This window comes from Gavialis gangeticus, unplaced genomic scaffold (genome assembly GCF_001723915.1).
Source record: "Gavialis gangeticus isolate Ggan-Ray unplaced genomic scaffold, GavGan_comp1, whole genome shotgun sequence".
NCBI lineage: Eukaryota > Metazoa > Chordata > Crocodylia > Gavialidae > Gavialis > Gavialis gangeticus.
This window is the reverse complement of record NW_017729034.1, coordinates 57,913,029-57,926,761: the sequence shown is the minus strand read 5'-3', so window position 1 is coordinate 57,926,761 and position 13,733 is coordinate 57,913,029. Positions and strand designations below refer to the sequence as shown.

Here is a 13,733-nt window from a genome sequence, read left to right as displayed (position 1 = left end):
CTTCAGAGAGAGAACATATTTGTTGACTGTCACACGTTTGCAAACTATTCAGTGGCACTTAAAGGTGATAACTGCAGATCTTGTATGGCGGGGTTCAAGGCTCTAGGTGGACCACTGTATAATTTGGAACACAACTTGGAATATTGGTTTTGTTATAGCAGTGGAACTTGGGCCAGGTTTGTGAATAGTTGGAGATTTAGTTCAGCTGAAAGCTTGATTGAGGTTTGGCTGAGTTTAGCTTTTGAATCTTTTGGTTTATTTGAACCCAAAACTTTTATAGGACTATTCAGAGAATATAAATCCCAGAGAATGTAAACAGACGATAACACTTTGTAAAGTAGAAACAGTGTCCAGCTGTATTTGAGCCCAAAGCCTTCCTGACCTTAAACTGTTGTAATGAGTAGAAATGGTCAACATGACTCCCTCCTTCTACTTATTATGTTTTCAGACATAGCTAATTAGTTTACTGTCAAACATTTCTGCTTCTGTTTGTAATCTTAATCTAATGTCTTGGAGAAGAGGGAGGGAGAGGCAGAGAGCAAATTGAATGCTACATTCCACTTGCATCATCAACTACATGCAAGTCAGTCCAATTCCCATTTCTTTGTTGTTGGTGATGTGATGCACAAATTTAAAAATCTTGCTAGATGTAGAATGGACATCAGCAATAGGGAATACCTGATAGGGCATATGAATCACTTTTTTTGTGCCTAGAGTTTGCATTTCTTACTCCTTAGCTTCCCCTGCTTCTCGCACAAATAGCCTTCTGTATTTTTTCAGTAAAACCTTACAGGTGCATAATATTAACAGTTTCTGTATTATACATAACAGCTTTCATCCTGAGAGATCCCAGAGCATGTTAATAATACACAACTAGGCAGTGATTTAATCCCACTAACAGGTTTTAAAACCAATTTTCACCAAATTATTACATTGCATTTGTAAGGCAGCCAAAAATATTTTTGGTGGGAAAGGAGGAAAGACCCATGGGCTTTCTACACCCTCTTCATTCTTCATGCTTTCATTAGAACATTGACAGCTACAAGCCATGTTTAAATAAAGTCATAATTAACAAGTTGGCATGGACAGCACTGTTTCCATGATCAATGGGGGTAGTGATTTCCACCACCCCCCCTTTTGTAAGGTCTGTTACTTAGCCCCCTTTAGAACATGCTGTAAAACCATACCATTGACCAGCAGTTCTTGGACCACAAATTCCTGTATACTTAGTGCTGGCATTGATGGCAGTAATAACTATATTAGATACAGTCATAAATAGCAGTTTTAAGCTTGGTATGGACTGGTCTTTTGTTAGGCAAAATATAATTGCTCAAGTTAGACTTTGACCTGCTGTTCATTAGTGCTAGGACCATGCACTTACCAGATACAGTGTGGTTTTAGGACATTTTTGATTGACAAGAAGTCAGACATACTTGTTTCCACATGTGGAATGCTGTTTTAAAATCTGGCTTTTTGCAATATCAGTTTCCTCCTAAAGTTATAATGGTGTGCATCTTTTACAATGTTTTATTGTATACGCAGACCTAAGTTATTTTATCTTTTCAAGACATCCTTCCTCCAACCCTTTCTCTCCTTTATTAATAATTATTCTGTGGTTTAGTGTTGTTGGGGGGTTTTTGTCTTGTTTGGGGTTTTTTTCCCTTACCCTTGTCTGAACTAGAGTTGTTGCACAATAAACGAACACTACCCTATTTTGGGTACCACATTTATTTTGTTTCTTTGTCTATTCAGCAAGCTGAGTCCTTTGTTCTGATTTGTTTATTGTCTTCGGGGAAACTGGACTTTTACTTTCTTATCCTATCAGTTTGGTGGAAATAGCCCATTTTTGACAGAGTTTCTGCAGCCTTTGTCTCAAAATTTAGATTGCTGGAAGCTGCCAAGCCAAGCAGTTTTTTTTGGCTGTGTGCGCTTGTCTGTTTCATAAAATACTAAACATTCCTAATGGATGAATAAGATGTAAAAATAGCTCTTGAGTTCCTTGTGGTCTTTCTGTTTTTAGTATAGACCTTATGAACTGAGACCTAATTTTATACAGTATGATTAAATCATTAAGGTCTATAAGAGTATGCCACAGCCTTAAGGCATTTATTATGTTTCCAATAATTTCTCTAGCAAATTTGTGCTTGTCTGCTTGCACTCCTGGCTGCATTGTGTTTGTGGATTCTCTCCACCTTCTCAAGTCTCACTTTGGTTCTTGTGCTTTTTCTTTTTAGTTTAGTATTTTAGTTTAATTTTAAACTTTAAACTTTTTTTTGAAGGCTTCTGACTTCAAATTCATTTCATACTAGTACTGAAAAGAACTAGGAGCACTTGAGAAAAATTAGCTGGTATCTTTGCCAGACTTGTGAGGTAGAAGGTGGTGTGCAAATAGAGCAGTTGGAGCTAGCATTTTTTGGCAGACATGCCACAAATTAGCACCACATCTTTTTTAATTGCTACTTCCATCACTTTCCTTTGCCCAGTCTGCTTCTTTGCTTTCTGCTCCCTGCCCAATCTGTTGCCCTTCTTTCTTCCTCCTGCCCTATATGCTTCTGTGCTGCCTGTCTTGTTCCCCAACCTGCTACATGTCACACACAGAGGCTACCTGTGCTGCTTGTGGCGCACATGCTGCAGGTTGGCCACCCCTGGAGTAGGAAATAAAACAAGACGTAGGTTAGGATTTGGTCTGAAATTGCACCATGATTTGGAAAAAGCAGAGGGTTAAACCCAAATCTCCAGGGTCCCAATCTAAAGTGTTTACTAAAAGAATTCAGAATGGCCAGTGGTAATAAAGACTCTTCCCGAGTGCAGGTCTCCTGTTGTAGAAACTTCTTGTTGAAAATCGGTTGGCCTTCAAAGGTACAACAAGAAGGCACAGCAGGTCTGTCTTACAAAATTAATAAATGCAAAATGTACATTATGCTCCTTATGGAATGTCTACTGCAAGAAGTTTGATTGGGGTAGCAGAGCCATCTATCAAAATGCTTATGGGAATGGCACAGCTAGGTTTGCACAGGCCATCAATATAAGTTCATGCTTCTGAATCAAAATGCAAAATGATAGACAGAATTTTAAGGGGTGGCCAAATTGCAGTGGATGTTAAAATGAAATGTGTAACTGGAAAACGTTTTTAGAACTCCTAGCTTTAGCTATAGTTTTTGAAATGACTGTTTTTGAGCCAAAAAAACCAAAAGGCTTGAGGGAGGACGGTATATGGTATATGTTGGGGGCGGGGGTGTTTTTGTGTTAAATCATTTGTTGACTTGGAATTTGATGTACTTAAAAGTAAGAGCAGAACAGTGAACTGGAACTCTCTTAATGGTTAGCTAGAAACATGCGATGTAAGACATGCACATTTGAGTCGTGTTTCATGTTCTAGCACCAGATTCACACACTGAGCTCCCTTTGTCTTCAAAATTATTTCCCTAGCTAAAATTTTCTAACAGCTTTTTTTAAATAACTAAAACTGAAACACATTGCAAATTGCCTGGCTTGAAATACCATATATTAAACAACTTGACTTCATCAGGCATACCAAGATGTTCATGCCCTGTTGAAATGGGTTTGTATATTTTCACTAGCTTTGGTCATATGGAACCATTGTGCATTTCAGCTGAATCCAATAAATAACTTGTATCATGCTCCAGTTAATTTCAGGATATTAAAAAGAAAAAAGCACACTAGGATAATTTGATACTGGTCCACGGGGCTGACGTACAAATATCATAGTGGTGATTATATGCTTGGTCTCTGAAAATCCAAATTAGATTGTGGCTACTTGTTTGAGTTTGAGATCAATAAAGGATAGAATTGTGTTTAAATTAAAACACTGAAATATTCCGAACTGTCTTAATGATGTCCCAGGTCCAAATAGCAAAAATCTTCAAGTATGGTTGTAAGACTGGATGTACCAGGAACCAAAATCTTTCAAAAATTGAGGGATTCAGGATTTTTGTCATACCTAAGCTAGAGAAGACTTATCTCTGGTTTTAGGTCAGATCTGAAACTAAAACTGTAATCGTCCAGGTTTCTGCTCTGATCATTTTTAAAAAGATGTTCAAGTGGCATTTTGAATGTGGGACCACTCTGTTTTATAAAGTTCAGTTTTGAAGAAAAAGCTTTGTTGCTATATAGATTAAGCGTTTCATCCAAAATCCTGCAGCAGTGAATTTACTAAATTGGACACATGCTGTTTCAATGACAGGGCATTCCTATATGTGCTAAACAAGGCAGACAACTCAGAAAGATTAAAAATACACTGCTTCCCCCTCTGATTAATAGTAACATTCTTCAGCTATAGTTTTGTGGCTCTGGAATGCAACCCTTTCTTTGCATTTGGAAATACCAAATTGCTTCTAACTACAGCCTCGTAGTTAAAGGCTGTTCTAACTGGTGTTAATGAATGTCACACATACCAACACAGAATGTAGCATTTGGAAACTAATGTTGATCTATAAAGCCCTGTAATCTCTATGGTGATCTCTAGAACTGAATCCCACATAGTAAAATAACAGTTGCAGAGTCCAAAGAAGTAGACAAAAAAACCCTACACGAACCTAAATTCTAGTTTGCAGTGTTGTGTTTTCAGGAGGAACAAAATCTGTTATAGAAACAGTGAATCTTGCTTTTGCTGTCTGGCACTGCAGTAAGAAGGGTTAGTGGCAGGAATCATGTTTACTGATCCTAGGGTCATGAAATAGATCCCAGTTGCAGAAACTGTCCTGGGTAGATTTCCTAAGTGAATGTATAAAACATACACATTTAGTTTTATAGGTATTGGTTCTCAGTGGACACCACAATGCCATGACACCAGCAGTCTGCTTCTGCAGCTTTTGTCTTTGCTGGTAATAGGGGAACATCTTCTGCCCACAACATGGAAACAGGCTTTTTTTTTTTTTTAAACTGCTTGCAACATTGACATTTTAAAATTGGAAATAATTGTTCAAGTAGCATGATCAGAGCTGCTTGTGTCCTTGCAGTCCTACTTACTCATGCTGTTTGTTAATTATTCCCAGCTTGATTTTTTTTTTTAATGTTCTTGGATAATGCAGAGCACTCCCTGAATTAAATATGGAGCTAAAGAACTGAGACTGCCAGTCAAATGTTGCTCTCCTGCATGTAAAGTGGGTAGAATAGGTAAAACCACTGTATTGACCCAAATCTCTGGAAAGTTCAGTTTTTAATCTACAAATCAATCGTGTGTAGCAGACTGCTGACTAGCGCAAAGCAAATGTTGTACGCTAGTACAGTTAGTGAAAATGCTAACTCAGCAGCTTTTAATTAGACATCACTAACAAAAGTTGGGCATGGAAAACATGCAAGATCAGCAGTCCTTTTGAATGCTAGGGGAGTTCCCTCTGTACAGGGAATGCAGAACTGAACCCCAGCACACTTCTAGTGAAAACTAGGTATAATGGGATTAGTATTTATGCCTGTGGACACTATTGCATATATCTGGAAAGATAGATTCCAGGTGTAATAAAATGAAAATAATTTAAGTGCATATAATCTTTAATGAACTTCAGAAGTCATTCTTTACAGTTATTGGTAAAAGTTAGTATTTGTCCATATTTTAAAAAAATAGTATTTCTCCATATACTTAACAAAAATGACAAAACTTCCTCTGTGCCTTGCCATTAGTAACTTGCGGCATTAGGTTTGTAATTTTATAAATATAATTTATTCTGCACTGTTTTTTTGTTTGCAACTTGAGTGAAATGCAGTTAAATTAGACTTATTTCCCTTTGGCAGTTTTTATGCTCCTGTTCTGTTTCAGAGCACAGCAGTACAGAGGAAACATGTTCGTGGAACTATAACATGAAAGCATTTTAATGCTTAAGTTTTGTAAAGACAGTTTGCTTTGCTTTTACAAAATGTAGGGTTTGTTAACAGTGCTCTGTGAGACTGCAGCGGTATCAGAAATGGTATAAAACAAACACCTAGAAATTAAAGTAATTAAGGATAGTGTTTAAAAGTCAAATAGCTACTGACAATCTCCATGCTGTTTTTATGAGAGCTATGCCATCATTTAACTATGGGCATATTTCCGTGACACATCGATAAAACTGAAATCTTTTGACAACAGGTAGCAATAAAGATAATATCTCAGACCAAATCAAATAAGTAAAAGAAAAAAAATCCAAATACAGCTGTGAAGTAAACATAAAGTTATTTGGAGTTTTTCTGTGCAGTTGCTCTCTGTTACAAACATTAAATTAGTATGTTTATAATTATTTTATGGGTAGACATGGTTACTAGTGTTCCACTGTTTCCGAAGTAAATGTAGCTAGAAGATTAACTAATCATTTCAAAGAAGGCAAGGTTCTTTGAGTAGATGTGATATCTTTTATTATTATTTCCAACTGCTTAATTGGAAAAAAGGTCTTAACAAGCTTTGGGGCACAATCACCCTTCTTCAGGCATAGGAAGTCTCTGCTGTTCTGAGACTCCAAGGAATCATTTCAAAGGTGGCACTGAAACCCTGGTTGCTTGATTTGTTAAGGTTTCTTTGTTTAGAAATCTTATTAAGTATGCCTTTTTAGCAGATATCCAGTATTCTTTAAACAGTTCTATTTGCATGTATTGTGCACTTTTCATTGCTCTGTCTTCTACCTGCATGTGCCCATGTCTTTTTCTCTCCCCCCACCCTCCTTTGGAGGGCATCTGAACACTCAGATAAGTAATTGCTTCCCCCTAGTGGCTGGTCTCCAAAGGGTTTATAAGTCTTATTTTCTCCAGACCGTTTCATGAAGGTTCTTCATTCTGTATTTCAAAGGGCAAAAGCTTTTGGAGGCAGTTGCCTTTCTGGTGGTTGGTGCTGTTCTAATACTGGCATTGGTGCAGATATTACCTACTGCCATGCAGATAACAGTTGTGAGCCCCTGCTGTCAGTCAGAGTGTAATTGTTTTTGCCTTTTTGTAGTGGGATTTGAAATGCATTGTTGGTGTGTTTGTTTTCTTGTAATCCCTTACAGAGTCAAATGGAGTTCAGTGTTGCATCTTTATCCCTACAAGAACAAGGTGGTGTCCCATCACAAAATGAACAGAGACAACCAGTCAAAGCAGCACCCGGTGTCCAGGCACCCAAATCTTCTCAGGGTAACAAGACGCCTAGCTCTGATGGGTTAATACCATCCAGGAAAGAAGAGGAGTCCTCTTTCTGGAAGATAAATGCAGAGCGTTCAAAATTTGAAGGAGGCCAGTCAGAATTCCAGTCCTTGACCCCTAGCCAGATTAAATCGATGGAGAAAGGAGAGAAAGCCCTTACATCTTTTTATAGGCAAGAGTCTACTCCAAAAGAGACGACCAAAGGTGAGAAACCCAGCATAGCTAAACCAGAAACATTCATCACTCCAAGCCTGTCTTCTCTATCTACGGAGTGGGAGAAATCTCAACCCAGTCAGCCTACAGCTAACACACTAGATGACCTCCTTCCTGAACCACCCCAGGAACTGCCGTCTTCAGGGACAAAAACTGAAGAGGCTGAGGGCCCTATGCTTTCAGACCCCGGTGGACAGGTAAGGGCTGGCATTTATTCTATTATCTTCAATTTTTAACGAGTGTGCATCTCACGGAAGTCTTAACAAGGTCACCCAGGAAGATTAGGGATTCAGTAGAGCACTAAACCCTAACAAAGCTTGTTGGGATTTTGTTTATCCTGTAGATGAAAAACATCTGTTCAGCCAACATGTTAAACTAACTTATTTCCCATATCTCTAATAGGTATTTTTAAAGTAGCCATATTCAGTATCTAATATTTACATACAGGAAACCCTCGCTATTCATGAACTCCGGGTTCGCGGATTCAAATATTCGCAGGGGAAGGTAGAGCCGGGAGGCAGGCGGAGAGCGAGCGCCAGGGACATGGAAGGAGGCAGCGGCGGCATTTTCTCCCCTGGAGGCAGCCGCAGCAGCGCTCAGGGGAAGGGGTCAGTTCCCAGGCGCTGCAGGGGATCCTGGGGACAGGGAGGGAGGCAGTGGCGGCGGTAGCAGTGGCGCTTAGAGTAGTCCCCATGAATGGTGAGGGTCTCCTGTAATGCCTCGTATTCAGTAGCATTCACAGAGCATTCATCGCTGTTTGGCAACTTCCTTCGGAATAGAACGTAGCAGTTGTTTACCACCACAGTCGAACACAGGAAGGGAAAGAAAATACCATAGCCTAGTGAAACTAATGAACATCTAGGGTTATTTTGCACTTGAAAAATCACAGACCCCTTTTGATGCTGTTAAATTTTAAGACTTTTCCAAGTGAAACTACAAATTGAGGGCATACAGTAGGAAAGGGCTCTAAGGACAGCATGGATGAGAGATGAATTGTGACAAATGAGAGGAAGCTACATTATTTTTCCAAACTTCTTTCTCTCTGCAACCACTTCTCCACTGGCTTAAGCAGCTTTCCAGTGTGGTTTTTTGTTGAAATGTCTAAATCAGTGGAATAGAGCAAGGGACTGATTTCCTATTTTCAGGTCTAAACAATATCCTGAAGTTCCTCTGCTGATGGGGAACTACTGGAAAAAAAAGATAGGGAACTATTGTCTGCAAGTAGAGATGGACTTCGAAGAGGTCTTGAGAGAAGGCATACAGGCTTGTGCAGGGAGCTGGGACTGACAGACAAATGGCCACAGCAGTAGGAAGTTGGGTTGTTCCAGGCTGCTTCATTTCCTAATTTGAGGGAGGACCCCACTGTCTATTCACCATGTCTTTTGTTCCCTGTTAAACCAAAGCCACAGTATAGTGGAAAGCCCAGGTGTTTGTGCAAAGAGGTCTTCATTAGGAGCCCTCTGTGGCACTGTTGCCTTTTGTATAGAAACAGTAGGCTCCAGGCCTCTCTCTGCACTCCACTCCTGTTGGCTCCATCCCCCACCTTCCCACATGGCCACCTACCATCTTTGCAATCCTGAAGATGTATATGCTGCGGATGGTGATGAGCCCTATTGGAGGTTGAGAGAGAGCTAACAAATAAGAGCGTACGTGTCGTTTTGAATGACAGCTGCTTATTTCCTTGCTTTTTCCTTGGCTGATTCCTGTGCTGAATCTTAACTGAGCTGTTATTCAACACACCAAACTACAGATGTTCAGTACTGATGCATTTCAGTATGTGTGTGCAATACATTAGTATACACTTCAGATGGCTGTAGGCACTCAGCATACAACTTCACACCTTGCATAGATCAAATCAACTATTCTATTTGTGAAGCTTCCAGGGGTGTGGTGTGAGGTCACAAGGCTCCAGAGTATTTAGCAGATGGTGCAAGCTGCCCAACAACTGAATGAAAACATTTGGATTTAGGAAGGTACATCGATATCTGGAGCCTTGGTTGGGTTGGTTTCTTGTCTGGAGAGGGAGAAAGAGGTGGGAAAGCTCCTTAGCTGTTCTCTGGCCATGAATGCTGCCTGCAGTATGCAATTAAAAAAAGACCCTGCCCTGCCTTGCTGCCATAGTCATGGTGGTGAGGTAATTTAATTTGTATTGTGGTTTTTTTTAATCTGCATTTTTCCCTCTGGTTGAGCAATTTGAAAACATGCACCCAGACCTTAATTAAATTTCTGGGAAGTGGCCTTTTCAAAATAAAGACATTGAGCTATTAAACCTTTTGGAAGCACGTGGGTAGATATGGCTGCCTCTGTAAATACTTTGAACAGTTAGGAACCCAAAAGTAGAAGGGTCGTCCTGAGCCATCAGGTCAAGTCCCCTGCCTTCACAGGCCATCATTTACCCAAGAATCTCCCCAGATTGCCTTTTCAAGTCCTCTCACACAGCTGCAAGGCATCGTAAGTGAAACAAAAACACCACCCAATACAATGCTGTGAGTAAAAGCAGGGGAGATGGGAGGACTGCCAGTGCCCTGCCATTGCAATGACAGGGAAGTAGTTGGTTGACATGCTTCAAACATCCAGGACAGTGGGTGCCAACCTTTTGGTACAAGTGCTACCTCAGCTGCTTTCCCCTGCCTAATCTGTGATTTTGCTTTCTGCTCCCTACTCGGTGCTCCCTGCCTGATCTCCTGCTTTGCCTTCTGCCCTGTCTGATGCTGTGCTACGTTTCCCCTCCCTTATCTGCTGCATGCCATGCACAGAGGCTGCCTATGTCATTGATGGCACCTGTGCCACAGGTTGGCCACCCTATCTTATGAAAAGGACCATGCCCCACATTGCACAGGAAGGCAAAACAAATCCATGCCTGTCTGAGCGAGAGGAAAAGTTCTTTCCTGCCTCCAAATTTTGGTGATCATCAGTATAACCCTGAGGAAGAAGAGCAAGATGTCAGGAACATCTACATTTTCCTAAGTACCAGCAAGAGCATCAATGTTACCCAGTCAAAATATCCCAGCCTTACCTGTGGCCAGCATCCCAGGGCTTAAGGGGAAGGTACAATATCCCCCTCTGCTGCCCCTGAAGTAACATTAGTGACTTGGAGTGGGGTGGAGTGAGGAGGAGAGATGACCTTACCTTCCTGGCCCTTACCATCAAAAGCATAGGATTACCAGATTAGATGATATATATTTTCTTCACTCTTGCCTACCCTTTGTCCTGAAAAATAATCATAATTTGAATAGGGAAGCAAGAATAAATAAATCCTTTTTATCAGCAAAGTAAAAAATATTACTCTGATTCAGGAATAATTTTTTGCTCCTTCAACATATGGATTTTTCTTATATATGTGGCATTTTTCAATACTGATGCTATCAAGCGTTCCAAGGTAAAGAACGTTACATTTTGGCAGGCACAGTTACAAACAAATATATTATGATTTTCAGGGTCCATATGTTATTCAACTCCATTTAATCCTGTTAATCCCATATATGTCAATATTTATCCTTTAATTCTGTCTTTTTACAGAGTAATACAAGCACCATTATCTTGAAGACTGGCTTTGATTTTCTAGACAACTGGTAAAGACACTACAAAATAGTTCACACAAAGTTTGGAGAAGGAAAGAGGCATTTTCTCTTTGTATGTTAAGTTACTAGCATCTGCGTATTTTAAAATAATTTTCAAACTCTAAATGTTGCCTTTGTATAAACTTTTTTGTAATACCAGATGCACTTTTGTACTTCAAGTGTTTGTGATAGGCGTGATCTCATTTTTTTTGAATTTTGTAATGTCTGTTACAAGTTGAGTAGTTATTGTATTGGGGAAAATTGTATACATTAAAGGACAAACTTCTGTGTTCAAAAGACTCAGCCTACCAAGATCCAGTTCTTGTTTTGTTAGGAATTGGGTTAGCGTGGCTCGTAAGTATTTGCATCTTTCATGACAGAAATGAATTAAATGCAGTGTTGCTCTAAATAAACTACCAAAAGACTCCTTTAAGAAAGGCATGAAAAAATAAGCATATTATAAGAATTGTATTTTCTTTGTTTATTTCATATCTAGTTTGGCAGTATTGTATTCTACCACCTTTTTTTGCAAGTTATTTTGAGAGGAGCCAAAGGTTTGACAAAAATGCTTGGTTCAAAGAATCACTGCAGTTGTGCTCTATAGATACATTTGCTAGAAAGGAAGGCTTCTTACAAAAGTGGCTTGGGAAATGACTGTAAACATGAGTGAGGATGCTGACCTTTGTTTTGTCCAATTTTTTTTCCAGGGAATGAAAACCTAAAGAGGTCACTGCTTCCATATAGCCCTTGGTAGCAGAAAAGTTGAAGTAAATCACAGGTGTCTCCAGGAGCAGACACCACTTAAGTTTTTGCTATGGTAAACTTCTATATTTATAGCAGGCTATAGCACACTAAGGCTTTTTGTACTCTTTTTATAACAGCTATCCCTCTTGAAGACGCATCAGTCTAACTTCTGGTGCTCTTTCCTTTTGTGGATACATCGTCCCTGGTGTCCACTCTCTGGGTAGTGTTTGCATCTGAGGTGCAAACAGAACTGAAAGGTAGCCTTTGGCATGTGTGCCTCCAGGTCTACTTTTGAATAATCCTCAGTTGCTGTTAAGGGTAGAGAACAGGACTTCAGCTGTCATTTGGACTGCTGTCTCCAAAATGCAGCATGATTTACACACTGATTTTTCACTGTGTTTTTCACCTTGAAGCCTTAATTCCCCTTGCACACAACCAGTGAAGGGTCCAATGCCAGAGGTTTAACCTTTCCTTTTTACCTCCATAATTGATTCCAAAATTATCTATCCGGGGTGGAAGGAAAAAGATATAGCTCATTTTAATGAATCCATGCCAAAGTTGTACTATGGCCAAATGATGGGCAGTCTGTACCAGTTGGACTTAGTTCCCTTAGGCTTCACGTGGATTGGCATTTGACAGTTTATTGATACTAGTGACAGTTAAACCCTGCTGATTCCATTTTTTGACCAAAATTTTCTTTTGTACAATAAAAGTCTTTGAGAAGATTTCAAAGTAGTCTGCAGGTATTGAAGAAACTCCATTCTGCAGAGTGGTGTGCTGCTTGCCCTGTTTGCTTTGAGGCAGGTGGTATATATTTACTATCAAACAGCAGTGAATACTTGCTTTCCTTAATATGTTTAAAGGCTTGGTTATAAAATTTAGCCTTTTTCAAAAACAAGGATTAATTTCTAGCAACAGAAAAGAATAAAGTATTGGATGGCTAGTCATAGAAAAGCAAATTTTACAGTGAGGTTTCATAGCACAATGATAACTTCTGAAACAGCATTAATAAAGCTGTGCTACAAAATACACTTCAACTGAATGCACTCCTCGGTGATACATATCAAGTAAACTTCTATATAGAGGATGGGTCTTATATTTGACCCCTGTAAATTCAGGAGAAAATTTCAGTTCTTTTGTATTTCATATTCCTGTTGGCCCAGATATACTTATAATATTTGCTGCTTAGTTTAATATTTTTAAATGGCCCTTATTAGTGTTACATCATCATCTAGCGTTAATATGGAAAATTAAACAAGGACTTGAGCATAAAGTTCAGATATCTGAAATACTGCTGACTTGCACTTTTTCCTCAAACTTGAGTCCTTGAAATTTTTTTAAGCTGAATGACACTAATCATGGGTTTTACAGTTACTAATAAAAGCTTTGAATTGTTTTCAGTAAGTTGAAATATTCAGCCATCAGTGTGTATTTTCAGTCCATGCAAGAGGCACCAACTTTTTAATCTTGCTTCAATATTTGTAGCGCTTTGTGTAACACTTCTTAATGTCGGGAGGAGCATTTGTTTACACCTGTGCTAAATGGATTGTAGATTTGTAATTTGCTTCAATTTTGTGCTCTCTTTACTACCATTTTTAGAGTACTGCATCCTATACATATTTGGGACCACCTGGTAGAACATGCTGCAGAACTTTTACTTACTTAGTAGATTTTTCCTTGCTGATCTTTGACATAAATTGATGCTTCTCCCTTTCTATGATATGCTTTTATTAAACATTCATAACAGAAAAATTGTACATGGTCACATTTTATATTAACAAACCTTTTAATAAAGTCACTTTACATAGAATGCTTGTGGTATTTCACTTTTCTTTGCTAGCTTCGCCTTTTCTTGCCTCTACTGGAGTGGGATCTCTTTATACTGAGGAAGGAGGACTTAGAATTAATCCTGAGCTTATACCTCACAGTTTAGGTATTTTGCCTTGCCCTGTGTATCATTATTGTGTTCACCCAGTACCATAAAAACAACATACCTTTGCACTTTATTCTTTATTAAATTAAAGCTTAATATTGGGTTACTTCATTTTGATAACAGCTTTGTTTTATATCCTTTTTCTCTTGGTGGGGAGGCAGAAATGAAGGATTATG

The 13,733-nt window shown here is 39.1% G+C and overlaps 1 protein-coding gene across 1 annotated transcript in view; it reads left to right on the top strand.

Annotated features, from left to right (window-relative positions):
- The window catches only part of CUNH1orf198 (chromosome unknown C1orf198 homolog), a 21,849-nt gene extending 8,415 nt beyond the window's left edge, over positions 1-13,434 (top strand). Inside the window, exons 2-3 of the mRNA XM_019527284.1 lie at positions 6,975-7,517; positions 10,840-13,434. Coding sequence (XP_019382829.1) covers positions 6,981-7,517; positions 10,840-10,896 — 594 coding nt within the window. The 5' untranslated portion in view covers positions 6,975-6,980 and the 3' untranslated portion in view covers positions 10,897-13,434. The remainder of the gene's footprint in view (positions 1-6,974; positions 7,518-10,839) is intronic.
- Positions 13,435-13,733: the final 299 nt, after the last annotated feature.